The sequence below is a fragment of the Berghia stephanieae genome, chromosome 3 (assembly GCF_034508935.2).
Source record: "Berghia stephanieae isolate SIO BIC M18660-M18661 chromosome 3, UCSD_Bste_1.3, whole genome shotgun sequence".
NCBI lineage: Eukaryota > Metazoa > Mollusca > Gastropoda > Nudibranchia > Aeolidiidae > Berghia > Berghia stephanieae.
The window spans coordinates 60,636,316-60,659,372 of NC_088362.1; the positions used below are offsets into that span (position 1 = coordinate 60,636,316).

The window sequence follows — 23,057 nt, forward strand, 5'->3', positions numbered from 1 at the left end:
TCAGGAGAAAAAGAAATTCAATCCAGCATTCTATGTCAGTCATACCGACAACTGTCAAGCGTGAACTCTAAGAATTTCTGTGTGCGATTGGCCAGTGGAGGTGACCCTACCTATTCTTTCAATGTACGGATGACTGGAGAAGAGGTCCATGGAAATAGTGAGTAGTCGAAAAGAAAAATATTGTAATTTTTAAAAAGCAATTATTTGTATGGAATCTTTAAAATATTTCTTTTTAAAATTAAAATAAAGAAGGTAAATTAACTCTCTCCCTAACAGTGAGTAGCCTAAAAAAAAAAAGCAATTATTTGTATGGCATCTTTAAAATATTTCTTTTTAAAATTAGAAAAAAGAAGATAAATTATCTCTCTCTTTAACAGTGAGTAGCCTAAAAAAAAAAAAGCAATTATTTGTATGGCATTTTTAGTACTTTTTAAAAAAAAGATAAATTATCTCTCTCTTAAACAGTGAGTAGCCTAAAAAAAAAAAGCAATTATTTGTATGGCATCTTTAGACTATTTCTTTTTAAAATTAGAATAAAGAAGATAAATTAACTCTCCTTAAACAGTGAGTAGCCTAAAAAAAAAAAGCAATTATTTGTATGGCATCTTTAGAATATTTCTTTTTAAAATTAGAATAAAGAAGATAAATTATCTCCCTAAAAAAAAAAGCAATTATTTGTATGGCATCTTTAGAATATTTCTTTTTAAAATTAGAATAAAGAAGATAAATTATCTCTCTCTTAAACAGTGAGTAGCCTAAAAAAAAAAGCAATTATTTGTATGGCATCTTTAGAATATTTCTTTTTAAAATTAGAATAAAGAAGATAAATTAACTCTCTCCTTAACAGTTGTAGCCGACTAGCATGATATTCTAATTTTTTTTAAAGCAATTATTTAGGGGGCAGCATGGCTCAGCAGTACTGTCTTTGCTTCATACCCGAAAAGTACTGAGTTCAATCACCCGCCGTTGCAATGTGTGAAATAGACCCTAGAGACAAATTTCCCCTATGGGATGAATAAAGGGATTTTTTTTTTTTTTTAATGGCATCTTTAAAATATTTATTTTAAAAATTAGAATAAAGAAGATGGATTAACTCTCTCCTTACAGCCATTTTTATAATTTTTCCCAAAGCTTCACACTCACCCAACACAAAAATAGATATTCACATTCAAACTGAAAAGTAATAAGTATATTCTATTGTTCTACTACAAAATAACTCTACCACACAGTGTCAAGTTTTTATAGCTATAATATAAAATGTTCTGTAAATGTTGTGATGTACAAAAGAAATGAGGATGCGAAAAATGTTGCTTTCATATCTTGATGAATGTGAGTTTTCCTGTGGTTGGTAAGAATAGAGTAAAGTTGTGTCAATAGTTAAAAGACAATTCTTACACTAATAAGGTGCAATCTAATTGTCACAGGTAAAAACTATTGATTCCTATCATTCTCAAAACCAAATTTTACTTTTAGCTAAAAGAAAAGTACATGTGGCATCTAGTGTAAATGAACCCCTGCTTAAAAATGAATGAAATAAGTGAAATAACCACCTGAACAAAACAGTTGTTTCTTCCCACACTATATTTCTCACCTAAAATTGGTGTCAGTGGACATTTCTGATTCTTTGCCTGAGGCAATCTGTGTATGAGCAACACATGTGGTCATTTTTTTGTTGTAATGACAATTCAATTTGAACTCTCAATGATCTCTCAGGAGAGGAAAAAAATAAACAATAAATAAATAAAATAATAAATTCCTTTTTTTCATCCCCGGGGGGAAATTTTTCTTTAGGATCTATTCCAAGGGAAGACTGGAATAACTCATGCGTCAGCCGTAGTGCAGCGCTGCAAAGTGAGCTAAGGCTAGGTGGCTTGCTCAAGGAACACAACATGACGGGTAGTCAATCTTGGTATCACACTGTCTCAAAAGAGAGTCAAATTAGTGAAGCTATCCAGGGACCGCGTGGCGCAGCGGTACGGTCTTTGCTTCGTACTCGAAAGGTACCAAGTTCGATCACCCGCCGCTGTGCTGTGTGGCCTTGAGCAAATCACATTGCCTTATCTCAATTTGCAGCGCTGCACTGAGGCTGATGCCTGGGTTATTCCAGTCTTCCCTTGGAATAGACCCTAGAGACAATTTCCCCTAGGGATAAATAATGGGAATTTTATTTATTTAATATTTTTGTTTTAATTGAACAGTGTTTTGCTGTGCTTACATTCACTAATATAATTACCAATAATCGTTTTATGTTTTGACATCCTTACTTAATCCTCTTTGGACCTTGAGACACATAGGGCATCCACCAGACATCTCCATTTTTTTGCGGTGGCCGTATCCAGGACAGGCCTGCTTCCTTTATTTCTTTTTTCCATGGTCCTTCGCCTTTGAAATACAATATCCCAATCTTATTCACCCAGGTGGTTCATTTCGTCACTACTTGTGGCAAGTAGCCAGAGAACTCCAGTCTGCATCAACAGGACTTCTTATTCCAGGCCCCAACAAAGGACGATGGCTCATTATGCCTGGACAGATGACGTTTCCAGAGGAGAACCTTTTGGTGTTCTTGGGACAGGTATAGTATATGCACTTTTATAATCCTCCATCTCAATATAAAAGTGAACATTTGGAAACAGACACAAAATTCCCTCAAAAACTGAACATTTGATACAGGCACAAAATTCCCTCTATAAGCGAACATTTGGAAACAGGCACAAAATTCTCTCGAAAAGTGAACATTTGGAAACAGGCACAAAATTCTCTCGAAAAGTGAACATTTTGAAACAGGCACAAAATTCCTTCAAAAAGTGAACATTTGGAAACAGGCACAAAATTCCCTCAAAAAGTCAACATTTTGAAACAGGCACAAAATTCCCTCAAAAACTGAATATTTGGAAATGGGCACAAAATTCCCTCAAAGAGTGAACATTTGGAAACAGGCACAAAATTCCTTCAAAAGTGAACATTTGGAAACGGGCACAAAATTCCCCTAAAAAGTGAAATGTTGAAGGCAGGCACCAACCAACCCCCCCCCCCCCCCCCATAAAATTAAGACCAATTGTTTCAGAGGATTTATAATGAAAGAGAAAGAATAGATCTTCTTTATTCTATACAGCACTCTGTCTGCATCTTTTGATGACTTTATATACCTGTTAAAAGTGCACGATTTATCTTTTAGGTCAAACAAATCTTTTCCAAAAAAAAATAAATTAACTTTCATATTCCACTAAATCACCTGGTGAATGGAAATTGACGAAATCTCTTTCTACATTATGTGTTTATCTTGAGTCTTGTTCATGACAATAAATAGCAATCTCTTGCCCTAAAATTGAAACCTATTATTACATATCAAATTAACAAATACTTAACAACTCTATTTTTTGTTTGTTATTGCACTCTTTGATGTCTCAGCTTTTTCATCCCTTGTACAACATCACTTTGAAAATTATTTGACAATCTCTGCCTCCTTTCAGCTTCTGGGAATCACCATCCGTGCAGACATTCCCTTAGGCCTTGACCTTCTGCCTACTGTTTGGAAGCTTCTTGTGGGCATGACCCTCGACCCATCTGTTGACCTCAAGCAAGCAGATCCCGTCACCTATGGTTTTATTAAAAGGATTGAAATGGTAATAAATTTTTGCTATGAAATAATGTAAATTGAAATTTTGAATCTTCCAATGCCCTTGTAAAAGTATATTGATTGGGCTACAATGTACTTTACTTTTCCTGTTGCAGATTATATATGGAACCAGTTTTTATGCCAGTTATGTACCAGCTCTTTGCTATGAAGATAACTTTCAACATGATTTCATTTAGAGAGCAGCAGGGTTCAGTGGTACGGTCTTTGCTTCCTACCCGAAAGGTACCAAGTTCGATCGCCCATCGCTACGCTGTGTGACCTTGAGCAAGTCACCTCGCCCCTAGCTCAATTTGCCACTCTGCACTGCAGCTTCCCTTGGAATAGACCCAAGTGACAAATTTTCCCTATGGGATGAATAAAGGGAATTTTTTTTTTATTTTTTTATTTTATGCATTAAATTTCTCAGACATGATTGATCTTAGTATTTTGATATTCAATATTATGTTTATTTTTAAAATCCAAAATTGCGAACTGAGCAAGATTTGTAACATCCCTGAGACAAAGCTATTACAGAGCTGCCTACTTGAAATTTCAGAAATTCGTCGTTTCCAGGGAAAAAAAAAAGAAAAGTCACCATAGAAATAGCTTTACACATCATAATTTGCCCTCAACATGATCAAAAAATACTCCTAAGTCCTAAATATCGGTTCTCTGGAATGACACTTTCCTTTTCAATAAGATTTATTGAGTCAAAGACACATTTGAAGCTCCGCAGCCTGAGCCAAAAATTTGTAATTCTACTAATTTTTCGTTGTCTGCTATTATTACTTTTGGTATTGGAATTCTTCTTCTTCTTCCATTATGGCCAAAGCTTCAGGCTGAAGATTGTATGGCTGATTTTACAGTAACAAAGGTTTTATAGGGAAGCAGGGAGTAATTAACAAAATAAGTATATGTTACGTATTTTGTACTATATTTGTCATATTGTGGACAATATTTTACTTTCCAACAATAACTCTTTCTTCATGAGGACCTATTATACCTGTTGATACATCAGTGATAAAGATCCAATGCTGGGCAAACAAGAGATATGAACAGCCTTCTTTAACTCTCTCGAGTTCATATGCATGGAAAATCGAACAAAATTGTTCGATTTTCAATGAGGGTGAACTCGAGAGAATTAAAATGATAGAATGGGCGTGTAATGTATTAATTCTCATCACAATGCCCCTTCATTTCGTTATTCATACTCAACAGGCTGAGACTGAATCTGAGTTAGAGAGTATTGTGGGAGAAGGAGAAGCCAGTTGCTTGTTTCCATCCTTGACTGGCTGTGATATCAATGTGATGCAAGGATCGCCTTCCACCCCCTTGAGGTTTGTCCATTTATTTGCTACTTGGCTTTAAATCTAAATTTTTAGCCAGTCCTATTTAATGCCGTGGATGTCACACTCAAAGAAAAAGAAGATTTTAGATAGTTTTACAATGATGAAAATTTATATAACTCACAAGTAGCAGAAATAACTAACATAACTATACAAAATAGTGTTATTAATTGAGCTTTCTATATAGCACAGTATCCACGTTTGTCCTCGAGATCGCTTATGAATAATGCAGTGATGCCAAAATTCCGGTTTCACCGGAAAAAACTCCGGTGAGGTCAATTTGTTCCAAGGATACCACCCTCCCCCTCCAATCACCACATCATCATCACTGTCACTACTACAACCACCACCACTACATCATCATCACTATCACTACTACTACAAACACCAACACCACATCACTATCACGACCACTACACCACCACCACATCATCATTACTACCACTACTACTGCAACCACCATCACAACCACATCATCACCACCACTACTACTACCACCAACATCACATCATTACCACTACTACTAGACCACCACCACCATATCATCTTCACTACCACTACTACTACAACCACCACCACATAATCATCACTACCACCACTAATACTACTACATCATCTGAACTAACACTACTACAACTATCAGTACCACCACCACATCATTATCACTACAACTACAGTAAAACCACCAGCACACTATCACTACCACTACAACTACAACCACCACAAACACATCGTAATCACTACCACTACTACTGCAACCACACCACCATATCATCATCACTACCACTACTACTACAACCATACATCATCACTACAACCACCACAAAATCATCATCATTACTACCATTTCTACTACAATCACCACCACCACCACATCATCATCACTATCAATACTACTACAACCACTATCACCACCACATCATCATTACCACCACTACTACAACCACCACCACATCATCATCATCACTACCACTACTACTACAAGCAATCACCACCTGATCATCACGACCACTACGACTACTACAACCACCACCACCGCCACATCATCATCACAACCACTACTACTACAACCACAACCACATCATCATCATCACGACCACAACTACTACAACCAGCAGCACCGCCACATCATCATCACAACCACTACTACTACAACCACAATCACATCATCATCATCACAACCACAACTACTACAACCACCACTACCAAATCATAATCACTACTACTACACTGCCATTGTTTTTAAAAACACAGTATATGCAATGTTAACCATATAGCACATACTGTGTTCTTTAATAAAACGGCAGTACAACTACCACAACCACCACGTCGTCATCAATACTACTACAACTACAACCGCCACCACCACCACCACATCATCATCACTATCACTACTACTACAACCACAAACACCACATCATCCTCACTACCACCTATACTAAAATCACTACCATTAGGCTTTGGAGCTTTACTTCATCTGAAATAAGGAAACTTTGGGATTGTATTGTGCCTTGTGTTTATAATATATCATAATATAATTCTAATCAGTTATCTATTTAGAACTATACAATATGTAAACACAATGCCAAATACCATCCCAATTCCCTTTTCTTGTGTGCGGAAATTCCTCTTTCGGCATTGAAATTCCTACGAGTGATGTCTGAAATTCCTGTGAGCCAAATTTAAAGTTTACGTCTCTGAATAATGAAAATAATATTGGTGAACATACTTCCCCCTGCAGTAGTCCATTATTAGAAGGGAACCACTCTTTGTGGCCCTTAATTGATAATTTGATATTTGAATACATAGATTAAAAAATATTCAGAATTTTTGAGCTCATGCACAGCTTAAATAATTTGGTGAAAAGAACAGCCATATTAATTCTGTCATATGCCTTTTCATATTCAATAAAACAGCAATATAATTTCTTCCCCCGTGCTATGAAGGTCTCCATTACTCTATTAAAACAAATGAACAGTCTATTGTCCCCCTTCCCTTTCGAAAACCAAATTGTGCCTCACTAATAACATTTTCTGTCTCGGCCCATTTATTGATTCTGTTGTTAAGTGTTTTAGTGAACAATTTCCCCGCACAACTAAGAATAGTAATAGCTCTATAGTTATTTGCATCATGCTTGTCACCTTTCTTCTACACTAGTGTTATGATTCCAGACTTCCATCATGTTGGAAAGAATTGAAGATCCATGATATTATTGAATACTGCTAATAGGAACATTTTTACTTGTATTGGGGCATTGATTATGAATTCATTTACGATGCAATCTTGTCCAGCTGTCCTCTCATGTTCTGAGTTCTTTAATAGCAGCAGATTTTGACATGCTTTGAAATTTATTGGGAGATATTTCTTTTATGTTCTATAGCTGTAAAGTTAGATGGTATAATATCATTAAGTTCATTTTATTATTATTATTATTATTATTATTATTATTATTATTATTATTATTATTATTATTTTAATTATTATTGTTGTCATTGTCTTGGTTGTTGGTATTATTGGTATATTAAACCATCCTCCAGCTGGAACCACAGACAGGAGTACATGAACGCAATCAAAGATCTCCGCATGCGAGAATTAACCTGTCCCTGGCGAATGCAGGCCGTCTGCGCCGGCATGTCTAGCGTGGTTCCCAGTCAGGTGCTCAGTCTGATGACCCCCTGGGATTTGGAAATGAGGACGAGTGGACGGACTCACATCAGTCTGGACTTCCTCAAGGTAAAAAATAAAACTTGGGCTTTTATATAGTGCAATATCCACTAAACGTGCTCAAAGCGTTTTTACAAACGTCCCTGACGAACAGCAACACGTAACATGTAGAACGAGACATGACACCTGTTTGGCGATATTACAGCTTTTTCGACAGAGACAATGCTGTTGACGGCCAGGTACTCATTTTACACCTGATTACGGTGAGAGAATGTGAGTAAAGAGCCTCTTCCAAGGACTCAACTATGCGCCGAGCTAGGCTCAAACTCACGACCTTCCGATCTGAAAGCGAGTGTCATACCACTAGACCACATAGCTGCACGGTAAGAAAGTAGTAGAACCGTGCAAGCAGACATCCCTACTACTATGAAAAATTCGTAAATTTTCGAAATTTCGGCTCCAATTTCAGAACTTCATGAGCATTTTTCAGTCATTATTGAAAAGGCAAGTTGTTGCCAGACTACATAATTTTATGGATTTTGATGTGTTATTTAATTCTTTTGAGGGTAAATTGTTGATCTATAAAACTAACTTTAACAACAACTTTTTTTATCTCCTAAAAATTACGAATTTTCAAATTTTCAAGTTGGCAGGTCTGGGCGAGTGACAGATTAGGGTGCAGGTACTGGTGTAATAAATTGAGTTTGAAATTTTCAAAAATAAAAACACATCTACTTGTAATGTCTTAGTCCTCATCCTCTCATGTTCATTGTTTGTGTTTTGTGATGCAATCAAGAGTTCATTTTTTTGGAGTGTATTTTTTTTTTTTCATGTTTTTCTCTTTCTTGCTGTCATACTCAATTTTTCAATTTTTATTTTGTACACTGCAGTAATTTTAATACCTTCATAATTGATAGATAGGATAAGATCAATTTTGAATGCAAAGTTAATCATACAAAACAACATAATTAATTTTCCACTTTATAAATGTCAGCAATGTAAAAAGTTTTCAAAATAATGGTAACCTTATTAACAAAAATGATAACATGAAGGGGAATGTGAAAAGTTGATAAATGAAAAAAACAACAAAAACATTACTTGTTAATTATTGATACTGACACGTAAAAATTTGAGTTAGAAATATAATAGACACTTTTCTATAAATTTTGTGATGTACAAAAGAAATAGGCTGAGAAAACTGTTGGTAGTATCGGAACAAATGTTAGAATTTTCCTAGGCTGGTCTATATCATTATGTTTTAGGTTTGGTTTTTTGTAACTCTTCTCTTTTAGGATGTTTTTTTTCTTGTATTTTTCTTTCTTGCATTATCTGGCACCTTTCACACACATTTATTCAGTTCTGGTTGGTAAGGTGAAGGTTAGTGATACAATGTAACGAAAGTCGATTGATCTTTGCTCTATTTCTCCTCCTTGGGTGGGGTCTTTGACCTCCCATGGTGGGCAGGAGGTCACACTGTGACTTCTACCCCCTTATATCTGTTTTCCAAGTTGCTTTCTGTCTTTACCTTGAAATTGGATTACTTAGATTTGTCTTAGTCCTGGCCAGAGTCCTTGACGAGAAGGGAAGCAGTCAAATGTATAGTTTTAGTTTTGGGAGATGCTATTTTTTCCCTTGTAAATCATCTTTATATTATGTAGTCACATTTTTTCTGTTTGTGGTTATATATATTGTTTTTAAACATTTGAGTGTATTCCTCATAGTGGGGACTTGTGTTTGTATCTGGATGAGACTTTTAGGTGATCTTAAACTCAGTACACTGATAGTGCACTCTTGAAATCTACATCTGTTCTCTATTTCAACCCTTCCCCCCTTTGTCTTACTTTTTGTTGCGTGCTTTCAGTTGTAAATCTATAACTTTCTTGACTATCCCATTTTCTTCCTTTCTACTGGCTCTGAAATAACCTAAACGTTTCGCAAGCATCATAAAACCCTTAAAAAATTAACTATTTCCCTTACAGGCTCACACCATGTACCAAGTAGGACTGGTCGAGTCCGATCCTCACATAGAGCATTTCTGGGCAGCTTTGGAGTCCCTCAGCCAAGAGGAATTGGCACGATTTGTCAAGTTTGCATGCAACCAGGAGAGAATACCACAGATGTGTCCTTGCCAAGAGGGAGGGCCAGACTCCGCTCATGTCCCCCCATACCCAATGAAAATTGCACCTCCTGATGGCTCTGGTATGTCAATTACTTGTAAAACATTATTCACAAAACAAACTTGAGCTTTTAAAGAGGGCAATATCCACTAAACATGCTCAAAGCGCTTTACAAGCCAACAGCAACACTTGATGACGTGATGCCTGTTAGGCGATGTTACAATTATTATTCCACCAGAGTTCCACAATGCTGTTAATGGCCAGGTACTCATTTTACACCTGAGTAACCTGAGAGAGTGTGAGTAAAGGGCCTTTCCTGAGGACTCGACTATGTGCTGCTCGAACTCGGGACCTTTCAATCCGAAGGTGAGTCTCATACCACCAGACCACATAGGTGAAACATTCCTATTTTATATGAAATGTCAATCAGAGAGTGGGAGAGGAAGTCGCAGTTCCGTGCTTGGTATTTTGCTCTGTTTTGAAGCTTTTATATTCATTTTTGTTTTAATGCTAGTTATAATTAGCTTGATTGCTTCAATATTGACCAATGATCCAGAAATAAAAGAGAATAATAAGATAAGAGTGATAAAGTTCAATAAGATTAGATAAGATGAACCTTGTTTAATAACTCAACTCATGGCATGACCTAAAAATAGCAAGAACCGCGTCTTAACAACAAAGTATGGACAAGGTTACTCTCTTTGTCAGTACTGAAATCAGGAGAACTGATAAAAACTAGATGGTCATTATAATTCTTCACAATTTTTTTTTGTGTGTGTGAGTGTTTCAAATGTTACCAGTAAAAGTAAAATAAGTCGTCCTTCAGAGCCATTGGGCCCGTGGAGCTGGAGTTTAGCCCGGTTTCTATAGCGTGAAATGGACAACAGCCATTACTTGTTATCTTTTGGATAGGACACTAGTGTATCAAAAAGTACTTTCCATGAGATCCAAGGGACCCAGCTACCCATTCACTGCTAATCTCGACTGCACCCGAGATCGATCTCAGTCCCTTTGATGGTGAAGTGAATGCTCTACCAACAGAGCTGTTGGGACCCCCTAATGGCCTTTATAATTCTTCACAATTTGTGTGTGTGAAAATGGTACAAGTATAACCATTTGCTAAAACCTGGACAGTCTTGTAAGGGCTTTAAGTTTCTGTTTAAAATTAAAAGTTGAAATAATGAATGTTATGGATCTAAGAATTAAAGTACAAATTCCACATGAAAATTTGGTGGAAATAAACAACCACAAGATTTATTATTATTTTTTTTAATCCATTAGGTCTATATCATATTGTTTTAGGTTTGGTTTTTGTAACTCTTCTAAGAAAGATTATATTCTCACCTGTGTCGTTAATGATGCCGTGTAAGGTACCCTTTTTCTATAATGTAATATTTTTCTTGTAATTGAACTGTTATCATCCCCATATATTTTCCAGTAGATTGTAGCTTGCGTAGTGAATATTACTTTGACATTTTAAAGAGCAGTTATTTAATCTTTGTTCACTCCCCCCATCCCCCCATGCACACGCACAGGTCCCCCTGATTCTCGATACATCCGTGTGGAGACCTGCATGTTCATGGTGAAATTACCGCAGTATTCCAGTTATGAAGTGATGCTGCAGAAACTTCTCTACGCCATCAATTGTCGGGAAGATCCCCTCAGTGGATGAATCAACTCAAAATTTTTTTTTTTTTTTTAAACGCACCAAAATGTATTTCATGTCTTTTTTAAAAAACAAACGTTTATTCATATCTTCGGTTTAAAAAAACAAACATTTTTGAATATTTTTCTTCATACAATTTGAATCCAATAATCAAATAATTATCTTAAATTTGAGCTTTGTAAAATGAAGATGTTAGATATAAGGCTAGATTTTATCTTTTCTTTTGGTATTGTTCTCTGTAGCTTTCTGGTATTTGCTTTAACGACAATGTGTTAATTGAAAAGATTAAAAATTTTAGATCAATGTTGATTATCCAGCATCAAATATTTTTTAACTTAATATTTTTTTAACACACTCCCGCGACAGTCTTACTATTTAAAGTTGATGACATATCAAGAACAAAATGAGGTTTTACAACATGGAGATTTCGTTGTTTTAGCATTTGAAATAAATGTCAATCATTGCCATCCTTCATAAACACGTTGTATCTACTATTTATGAATTTCATAAGATATTTGAATTTTTTAATGTTTAAAGTGGAAGTTATATTTTGCAATCAGAGACATGACATCACAAATATACTGACACCAATAATCAAAGTGGTTTTCACTTGGTGATAAGTAATTGCACTGCCTATTTTTAACTTTATGGCTATTATTTTCATTCAAAGCTGAATAGCTTGTTTCTGTTTGTAATTGGATTCAAAAGTATATATTAATGACTCGAATAGAAATAATAGTAGAAAAATCAAAAACCTATTTTATATGAGTGACTGTATTGTACAATGTAAATGCTTTAAACTGTAATAACACTTGCTTATTAAGTCCATGGGGCAGTTTTTTTTTATTATTGAATACCAAGACAGAATGGACCTGCGAGTTATTGAATTGTCATTTCATCAATTTATAATGTTTTTAACTCATATTTAATTATAATTGCAGTGTCTTTTAGAAAAAACGAAATATCAATGAATTATTTTACAATTTATTAGAATTCAGTTTATCAATTTTTTTTATATATATGTTTATATGATTTAGTATTTGTATTATTTGTTACATCATTGCTCTCTTTATAATAAGAATTATTAAACATTTCATATAATGTGCTCATACTGATACTGATGGTTAATTATTTCTTTTTTAAAAATCGTTTATTCTATAATATGATAAATTCATCGATATTACAATTGCTACCGCTAAAAAGTGATTGTGATTGACTTTGGGTTTTTAAATTTTAATTCATCAATTTTGCTAATTTCATAAACTTTTTAATTTGTTGTTATCTTTTGTGTCTTCCTTCATATTTTTTGTTAATACATATTGTGTTTATAATTTGGTTTTTAATTATTTCCATTTTCACTCGCTTTCATTGGATGAAAATGACTTTCTTGTTTGGGTTTTGAGACGTCTTGTCATATTGATTTTAGTTTAACCCTCTTAGTCTGTAAATGAAATACCATGACCCTGCGATGTGATTTTCATCATCATCATCATCATCATCATCAACATCATCATCATCATCATCATCCTTGTCATCGTCATACTCATTGTCATCAGTTTCATTATTCTTACTATGATGACCACAGGCATTATCATAAATTTTATTTTATAGTGGCAACCACAATAGTTTTCGCATTTTTCAATGCATGCATTTTGAAAGGGCAATTACTGCGTGCTAAGTTTCATGTTTATGCTTTATGATAGATATTCGGGTTTTATTTTTTTTTGGTCTTTCTCATGGTGTGCAAACTTTCAATATGATGGATGTCTCAATAATATTATTTTACAGGACAGAACAAAGCATTTGAAATAAGATTTCAATGTTATTATATTTCATTGTTATATGAATTCAATGTTGAAAAATCTTATCGTTTTATTGATAGAGAAATGGCATTTCTGGTTTTAAAATATTTTGTGTATTTTTTTATTCGAGGTCATTGTCAGATTTTGTGTGCTACAGGTTGGGATCTACAACGATCATTGTGGGCCAGGGATGTTCACTCTTGCCACGTTTATCTCCTAATTTTGCTCTCTCTTTCATTTCTTTTTGGGTTTTTTTTGTCCTGTAGTGAACAAAGCCTGAATTTCTGAATCTGTATATGAATTGTACAGACTTACAAGCCCATGAATATAGATTTGTGTTCACAAAGACAAAAAAATGATGAATTGGTTCGGATGATAATTTAGGACAGCCTGTGAAGAAGGCTACTACTACTACTACTAATGACACGACCTGACAAATGCCAGCGTTGTTACGCTTTTAAATATAAACAACCACTTTATAATGCTTAGGGTTTAATTTTACCCCAACGAGTTAATTTATTTAACAACTCATTTGCATAATTAACTTTATATTATCGCCATATTGACTGGGTTGGTTTGACTTTTTTTCATTTGTTTTGTTTTGTTATTTATTTGTTGTTTTTTTCAAATTTACTTTTACATGTTTCAGTTTTCAAGCTTCTTTTTCAAAGTTTTAATTTTTAATTGGCCTGTTGCCCCAATCAGAACAAGTCAATGTTACAGAAAATTCAATTTGAAAGTGGTTTTGTGTTATTAAGATAAACAAATCAATATATGGGCAGTTTATGGTTAATATTGTTAAAAGAGAAGCAAGTAATAATAGGACTAATGCTATTACAGTCTTGTCTGAAAGACTGTAAAATAAAATACATTCTATGAATGTTGGATCGGTTAATTAGGCATTATTTTATATATATATATTATTTTATTTTTTTGTTTTTTTCTCACGTCTATTTCAAAATTGTTCATTCCATTCTTTTCAACTCCTCAAGTTTCATCTTTGATGTGGTGGTAATTTACAAAACATATTATTATCAGCATTATGATTTTATTATTATTTGCACATTAGTTTTAAGTGTTGTTTTCTTTACTCACAATGAGAATTGAGATTTTTCTTTTTCTTTGTTTTTGTTTTTTTTTTTTTCACTTTACTTGACTTCACAGGTGTTTTATATTTTTTTAAATCTTGAATTCTCTCCACATTAAACGAAAGAATCCCTGATTTTGAGTTATTCTAGTTCTTCTAAGAATTATTAAATGATGGAAAGTGTAAAATATGTATGTGGCCAGGCAGATTTGTCGTAACCGCTGGGTCGTGGGTTCAAATCCCCAATACCCCAAAGTTTTTATTCTCTGTTGCCCTTTGAGAGATCTCTACTCACTTCATTTCTTGTTATTAATCTCCCAGAGCAAAAAACTGATTGGTAATGAAAGTCAAAGTGATACTAAGCTGCTAGAAGCTGTGGACTGTAAAACGTAATAAACAAAAATGAATATAACAACTTCAAAAAAAAAAAGAACAAAAATACGAAACAGGGAACTAATTGGACTCAAAACCCTTCTTCAACCAACGACATATTTCAATGAAAAGGCCTGGGTGGGGTTCCTGACCTCCCTTAATGGGCAGGGAGGCACTTACTGTGTCTTCTATTCCCCTATATCTGTTTTCCAACTTGCTTTCTGTCTTTGTCTTGGAATGGGATCACTTAGTTTTGTCCTGGCCCTGGCGGATACCCTGGCTGAGAGGGAAACAGTCAAATGTATGGTTTTGGGAGATGATATTTCTTTCCTTGTAAATCATCTCTCTGTTACGCACTGTAATATATGTTTTGTTTACGTATTATATATGATTTGTAAACATTTGAGTGTGTTCCTCTCAGTGGGGGGCCAGTGCTTGTGTCTGGATGAGACTTTTAGGTGTACTTCAATAGTGTGCTCTTGGAATCTACACCTTTTTCCTATTTGAACCATTTCCCATTGTTTTCCCTTTTCTTGGGTACTTTAATTGTAATTGTAGAACTTTTTACTGTCCCATTTTCTTCCTTTTTACTGGCACTGATGTGACCTTAATGTGTTGCAAGCGCTGTAAAACCCTCAAAAAACAAACACAAAAAAAATACAGAAAGGACATACTGAATATTTCTCTGTCATTGATCTGGTTTGTAGTAATGTAGTTACATTTTCATTGGGTTTTATTTTTTTGATCGTTGGCTGAAGACAAGTTTTGAGCCCAAAACGTTCCGCGTTTGGTATTTTGTTCTATTTTGAAGTTGTTATATTCATTTTTGTTTATTAATTAATACTAAAAGCACTCTTCACAATAAGAATTTGATTTATTATGCTTTATGCGCCTTTCAATGCTGTTACGATTATTGTCTTTTTGTCCTTGCTATGGCAACAATCTTTGTACAATACTGAGGTTATCCGTGTACATATAATGCAATAAATAAACAAATAATTATTTTTGTACATATAAAATAATAAATATTAAAAAAATAGATGGATAATACGTGTAAATTACAACCAAGTCCTTTGTCTCTATAACTGGATTGTACATTTTGTAAAGTTATTTATGTGCATGTGGTGATAAGAGTGTGTATAACTTCAAAATCTAATTTATCTAAACCAACGGGGAAAGAAAAAATGAAGAGCTACAGTGTGGCTATATGAAATTGATTAAAATTTCTTTTAGAGAAAGTCAGTTAAGTTTTTTTTTTTTTTTTTTTTTTTTGTTTCTTAAATCTTTTGAAAATAATAATTGAATTTTGCTTGTATTCTTTACTTCAAATGTTTTGTCTATGTTACATCATTGTTACTGCAGGGAGTCCCCAGTTGCTCAGTTGGTAGAGCACTCACTTCACAAGCAAAGGAGACGAAATCGATCCTTGATGAAGTCAAGATTTTGATCTAAACAGCAATAGATCTGGCAGAAATGTCCCAGTTTGAGAATTTTTACCAAGATGAGGGTCATTTAAATTGATCAATATTTGAAGGACCAGTTTTCTGGCCAAATTTGAAAATCTGTGTTTTTCCAAAGTAGCCTACAGCAGTTAACTGGTTTAAAGGTTATACGAGGCAGATGCGAGTGGACAAGACAGCTGAGATTAAAAAATCTGGTTGAAGAACTTGATTCCCGTCTCGCATACTTGCTGCTATCCTGTTGAGCTTAATGTGTAGGGCTTGATCCAGAATTATAGCCCGTGTCTTATTGTTTGTTTGTCTTTATTTAAAATGCAAATATATAGGACAATGTACATCTCATTTTACTTTTGAAGCAATTGAATATGATAATATTATGAGCAATCTTGTATAAACCAATGTACTGATGGAAATTTGACCCCTAAAATCTTTGAGATTGTGAAGCTTTCAGATTTGCATAGTATAGTAAATGTAAATGTTGCTGCTTGAAGCTCAAAGAAATAAATAGCAACGTGAAATTGAATGTAAACTTCAATTTAGTAAACGGAAACAGATAATGTGGATGTTTCAGGTTTCCCCTTTATCAACGAAACACGATGAATGAAACACTGCATACGAATGAGACGTGTGAGAATAATGTTGTTAACAACACCTTTCTCACATATCTCATTTGTCTGTAGTGTTTCATTCATTGCGTTTTGTTGATGATGGGGAAACCCGAAACGTCCACATAATCTGTTTTCGTTTATTAAATTAAATTGAAGCTTCCATTCAATTTTACATTGTTATTTTAAGTATAGACAATGGAATGCTCGTTTTATTTCTCATTTGTCTTTGCAGTAGTTGCTCCAGTTAGTATGTACAGTACTTGCAGGATTCTAGCATGCTGGATTTCAACACGTTCTATAGAGCAATAGACCCACTAGAGCTGGATAAATGAATGTATGTGTTGCCTCTCATGAGCTTTGTATTTTGGCACGCTTGGATTTTTACATGCTTTTTGACTTCTAAGAGCATACTAGAATACCTCTCACCTCATGAGCATTGGATTTCGGAACGCTTGGATTTTTTACATGCTTTTTGACTTCTAAGAGCATACTAGAATACCTCTCACCTCATGAGCATTGGATTTCGGAACGCTTGGATTTTTTACATGCTTTTTGACTTCTCCTAGGAGCGTACTAGAATACCTCTCCTGAGCATTGGATTTTGGCACGCTCAGATTCTAGCACACTTTTCGGCTTTTACCAAGAGCATACTTTAATGCTGTGAGTACTGTACAATGTCAAATTATTGGTGGAAACCAACACTCTCAATATGAAGACAGACAATCATGAACTCATCATTTCAATAGTATGGCATTTTACAACATTGAATGAAACTGAAACCACTGCTATTTGTTTTGGATTTGTTTTGTTTTTTAACAAGAAGGGATAGAAAGAAAACGATAAAACAAGTAAGCAGTTTTCATCTCCGGAGTAGCAGATATTGAAATCCCATATGAATTGGGCCCTACCTTTAATGGCCCAATCTGATTAACTATTATCACATCATTGGTTTACTTTGGTGAACATTTTAGTGGAGCTAAAACAGTGTTATAATCACCTCTGTAAATTATTATTATTATTATTATTATTATTATTATTATTATTATTATTATTATTATTATTATTATTATTATTATTATTATTATTATTATTATTATTATTATTATTATTATTATTATTATTATTATTTGTTGTTGTTGTTGTTGTTGTTGTTGTTGTTGTTGTTGTTGTTGTTGTTGTTGTTGTTGTTGTTATTTTTATTATTATTATTATACTGTTTATTATTATTATTATTATTATTATTATTATTATTATTATTACATAATCCTTAAAATACTATAGTTGTGAATAAGTGTTATCTTTGTGCTTTTCATGTGACAACAATATTAAAACTTAAATAATACAGTATTTCTTCATTCTTTTCGTCCAAATTACATTGTGGAAAGTAGTTATAATATCTACCTGGGTTGGGTCTCTTTTGTCCTCCCATGGTGGGCGGGAGGTCACTTGCTGTTTCTGCTATGTCCCACATCTGTTTTTCCCAGTTTCTTTCTATTTTTGTCTTGGAATGAGATTACTTAGTTTGTCCTGACCGGAGTCCTTGGCCGAGAGAGAAACAGTCAAATGTATATTATTAGTTTTGGGGGATGATTTTTTATTCTTGTAAGTCATCTTTCTCTTTGCTAATGTACTGTAATACTTTTTTAGTTTTGAATATCTTGTTTTGTATGTATTTCTCTTGGTGGGATCCCGTGCTAGTGTCTGGATGAGAATTTTAGGTGCTCTCAAACTAAGTACACTGATAGTGTGCTCTTGAAATCTACATCTGTTCCCTATCTGAACCATTCCTCCTTGTCACTTATTCTCCTTCGCTTTTAATAAATCTAGATTTTTTTTTTTTTAAAACCTATCCAATTTTCTATATTTTTACTGGCGCTGAAATGATCTAAATTTGTCTCAAGCGCTGTAAAACCCTTCAAATCATTTCTTTAAGAACAACAAAATATCAATATTTTGGGTTCTGGGTGGTGTTCCCTACCTCCACAGTGGGCAGGGAGGTACATACCGTGTCTTCTATCCCCTTATATCTGTTTTCCAACATGCTTTCTCTCTTTGTCTTGGTATGAGATTGCCTGGTTTTGTCCCGACCCTGGCCGGAGTCCTTGTCTGGGAAAATACATAGTTATTGTTTTGGGAGATGATATTTTTTTCCTTGTAAATCATCTCTCTGTTATGTAGTATTATATTTGTTATTTTTAATGTATAATGAAATGTAAGCATTTGAGTGTATTCCTCTTTGTTGGATCTTGTGCTTGTGTCTGGTAAGACTCATAGGTGATCTCAGACTAAGTTCATTGATGGTATGCTCTTGGAATCTACATCTGATCCCTATTTGTTCCCAATTCCCCTTTGTCTTACTTTCTCTTGGGTGCTTTAATTGTAATTCTAGAACTTTTTACTATCCCATTTTCTTCCTTTTTACTGGCGCTGATATGACCTAAATGTGTTGCAACTGGGTGGGGATCCTGACCTCCCATAGCTGGCAGGGAGGTACATACTGTGTCTTCTATCCCCTTATATCTGTTTTCCAACATGCTTTCTGTCTCTGTCTTGGAATGAGATTACTTGGTTTTGTCCTGGCCCTGGCCGGAGTCCTAGCTGGGAGGGAAACAGTCAAATGCATAGTTATTGTTTTGGAAGATGATATTTTTTTCCTTGTAAATCATCTCTCTGTTATGTATTATGTTATTTTAAATGTATAATGTAAGCATTTGAGTGTATTCCTCTTTGTTGGATTAGTAGTAGTAGTAGTTGTAGTAGTAGTGGTAGTATTAGCCGTATTGATAATAATAATAATAATAATAATAATAATAATAATAATAATAATAATAATAATAATAATAATAATAGTAGTCGTAGTCGTCGTCGTCGTAGTAGTTGTAGTAGTAAGTAGTAAAGTAGTAGTGGTAGAATTATTTATTTTAGTAGTAGTAGTAGTAGTAGTAGTAGTAGTAGTAGTAGTAGTAGTAGTAGTAGAAGTAGTAGTAGTAGTAGTAGTAGTAGTAGTAGTAGTAGTAGTAGCAACAGTAGTAGCAACAGCAGCAGCAGTAGTAGTAGTAATAGTAGTAGTAGTAGTAGTAGTAGTAGTAGTAGTAGTAGTAGCAATGATAATGATAGCTGTAGTTGAAGTAGTAGTAGCAGTTGTTGTTGTTGTTGTTGTAGTAATAGTAGTAGTAGTAGTAGTAGTAGTAGTAGTAGTAGTAGTAGTAGTAGTACGAGTGGTAGTAGTAGTAGTAGTAGTAGTAGTAGTAGTAGAAGTAGTAGTAGTAAGAGTGGTAGTAGCAGTAGTACATATTATTATTAGCACAAGCGCTAGTAGTAGAAATTGAAGAAGGAATGGAGGGATCAGACCTATAGATTCCCCTTACCAAAAATGTCACGCTTGGATCCCATTTCGACATGGATGATTTCACCCGTCATAAAGCTTTCGATAAGTTCCGCGAAATGTTTTGCTTGTCCATGGGTAGTTCGTGGAAATAATCAAGGCCCTTTACAGACGCAGTAATGGATTTTATTTGAAACCAAATTTAAATCTTACCACTACTACTACTACTATTACTGCTACTACTACTACTACTACTACTACTACTACTACTACTACTACTACTACTACTACTACTACTACTACTACTACTACTACTACTACTACTACTACTACTACTCTACTACTACTACTACTACTACTACTTCTACTACTACTACTACTACTACTACTACTACTACTACTACTACTACTACTACAGGCGCGATTCGACTATATTATTATTATATTATTATGCATGTTTCGGGTGCGAGACAGAATTTTAATTTCATAATTTTTCCCCTGTATTGATGATATACGTTTAGGTAAAATACAACATCCGCCAGCCGGATATGACGTACCAACAAACAAACTTATGTATAACCTTAAACGTTTATACTCTGATATAATTTAGGTAAGAACTAATCCAAAAAAAAAAAAAGAGGGGCGGGGGCGAATTGGCCGAGTGGTTAAGGCTTTGTGATCAGGAAGGTCCCAGGTTCAAGCCCAGCTTCAGGCACTTTCGTTTTTTTCCTCGGGCAAGATTATCAACCCCCAATTTGCTCACTTTGGACAATACGGGTGATTCCTGTTGTCACCAGACATCTTGTTTGAGGGATTATCTATATTCCTTCATGGATTGCCCAGGCGACGATATTTTATGGTGACGTTGCGAAAGGGCATCCTTTATTTTATTTTTTATTTTTTTAAATAATTAAAACGACTGTCTAAAAACAATAACAAAGAGCTGAGTGACGTCAACTTCATTCTATCTATAATTTAAGTGAGAACTAATCATTAAAATGGCTGTGTAATAACAATAACAAAGAGCTGAGTGACGCCAATTTCGTTCCTTCTATAAGCACCCTCACCGAAATGGACTCCTACTGTAGAGAGCACTAACAACTTGGTCTTCGTGGAACTCGATTCGGATCAGCTACTTCTCTCTTGGTAAAAACGATAAGGTTTGTAGTTTTATTCAGATATCTACGTCATAGAGGGAGGCATTCTGTTTCTTTAAAAAATCAGCCTCGGCGTTGGAGAGAATAATAAAAAGGGGATTTTATTTTCTTCGGCCCAATACACCATTTGCATGGCTTTATTTTGATCTTTATCTCCACAATCTAGGTACACATATTTAAAGGTCTGATAACCGAACGTAATTAATGGACTCGTTTTGTAACATTGTTGTAATGAAGACTATTTTACGTTGGTTTGGGAGTCTTTCCTTTACAACAATGAATGGTGGGCTCCATAACAATTTGGGTTATCAGACCTGTAAATAAGTATACGTCGTCCACAACCCTTCAGTGGGTTGTAATGATACGACTCGGCTTGTCGGGGATATGAACAAATTTTTATGCTTCGGTGACTAGAATGTTGTACTCTGAAAAAAAACACTTTTTAACAAGTTTTGGACAGAAAATTCATCCTTCAAATATTGATCGATTTAAATGACTTTCATATTGTCAAAAACTCTCAAACCCGACACTTCCGACTCGGAAGTCCCGGGTTTAAGAGTTTTTGACAAAATGAAGGTCATTTAAATCGATCAATATTTGAAGAACGATTTTTCTCGGCCAAATATTGTAAAATGTAATATTTTTAGAGTAAAGCAGAATAATAGGCCTATCATATCTTAGGAGTTTTATTATTTATAAAAATGGAGCTTTTATACAGAGCAATATCCACTAAACGTGCTCAAGCGCTTTACAAGGGGTCCCTGGCCAACAGCAACATTTAACACGTAGGACGGGACATGACGCCTTTTAGGCAATATTAACTTTATTTTTTTTCGGACAGATTCAACGCTGTTTACGGCCAGGTACTACTTTCTACACCTGAGTATGATGAGAGAATGTGAGTAAAGATCCTTCTCCAAGGACTCAACTATGCGCCGAGCGAGGCTCGAACCCAGGACCTTCCGATCCGAAAACGAGTGTCATACCACTAGACCACATAGCCGCACAATCCATCATTGGGAATAAGTGAGTGAGTGAGTGAGTGTATAACAAGAATAGCTGCCCGTTCAATGAACGTAATGATAATTCTATCAACTAAAATTTATGTATCAAGTGGTGAATAAAATTTGAACTCAATTTCTATCGTATTGATTAACAAAATGCTTTTCGACTTCGTAAAATAACTCCATATATAATAAGATATTAAATCATTATCATTCATTCATTCACTATATACGTTCAAGGTTACACATAGTTTTATATGGTAATACGTTTTGTCCCGCTAGCGGATGTTATGAGCTTATTGGATAAACGCAATGCATCAATTTTAAAAAAATCTTTTTTTTTTGTTTGTTTTGTTTTGTTTGTTTTGAAGGGTTTTACGGCGCTTGCAGCACATTAAGGTCATATCAGCGCCAGTAAAAAGGAAGAAAATGGGATAGTAAAAAGTTTTAGAATTACAGTTAAAGCACTGAAGAAAAGGTAAGACAAAGGGGAATTGGTTCAAATAGGAAATATAATATGTAGATTCCAAGAGCACACTATCAAAGTGCTTAGTTTGAGATCACCAAAAAGTCTCACCCAAACACTAGAACTAAGAGGGATACACTCAAATGTTTACAAATCATATATGATATGTAAACATAACATAATACAGTGCACAACAGAGAGATACTTTACAAGACAAAAATATCATCTCCCAAAACTATCTATACAGTTGACTGTCTCCCTCTCAGCTAGAGAGGGCCTGGACAAATCCAAATCTTCCCATTCCAAGACAATGACAGAAAGCATGTTGGAAAACAGATGTAGGAGGATAGAAGACACAGTAATTGCC

At 34.6% G+C, this 23,057-nt stretch overlaps 1 protein-coding gene across 2 annotated transcripts in view; it reads left to right on the forward strand.

The window, feature by feature from the left end:
- The window catches only part of LOC144968116 (putative E3 ubiquitin-protein ligase HECTD4), a 101,049-nt gene extending 86,616 nt beyond the window's left edge, over nt 1-14,433 (forward strand). For both annotated transcript variants that reach the window (XM_078906116.1, XM_078906117.1), the window contains 7 exons: nt 5-157; nt 2,418-2,572; nt 3,471-3,623; nt 4,835-4,953; nt 7,500-7,695; nt 9,606-9,825; nt 11,279-14,433. In XM_078906116.1, the coding sequence (XP_078762242.1) occupies nt 5-157; nt 2,418-2,572; nt 3,471-3,623; nt 4,835-4,953; nt 7,500-7,695; nt 9,606-9,825; nt 11,279-11,415 (1,133 nt within the window). In that variant the 3' untranslated portion in view covers nt 11,416-14,433. The remainder of the gene's footprint in view (nt 1-4; nt 158-2,417; nt 2,573-3,470; nt 3,624-4,834; nt 4,954-7,499; nt 7,696-9,605; nt 9,826-11,278) is intronic.
- Nucleotides 14,434-23,057: the final 8,624 nt, after the last annotated feature.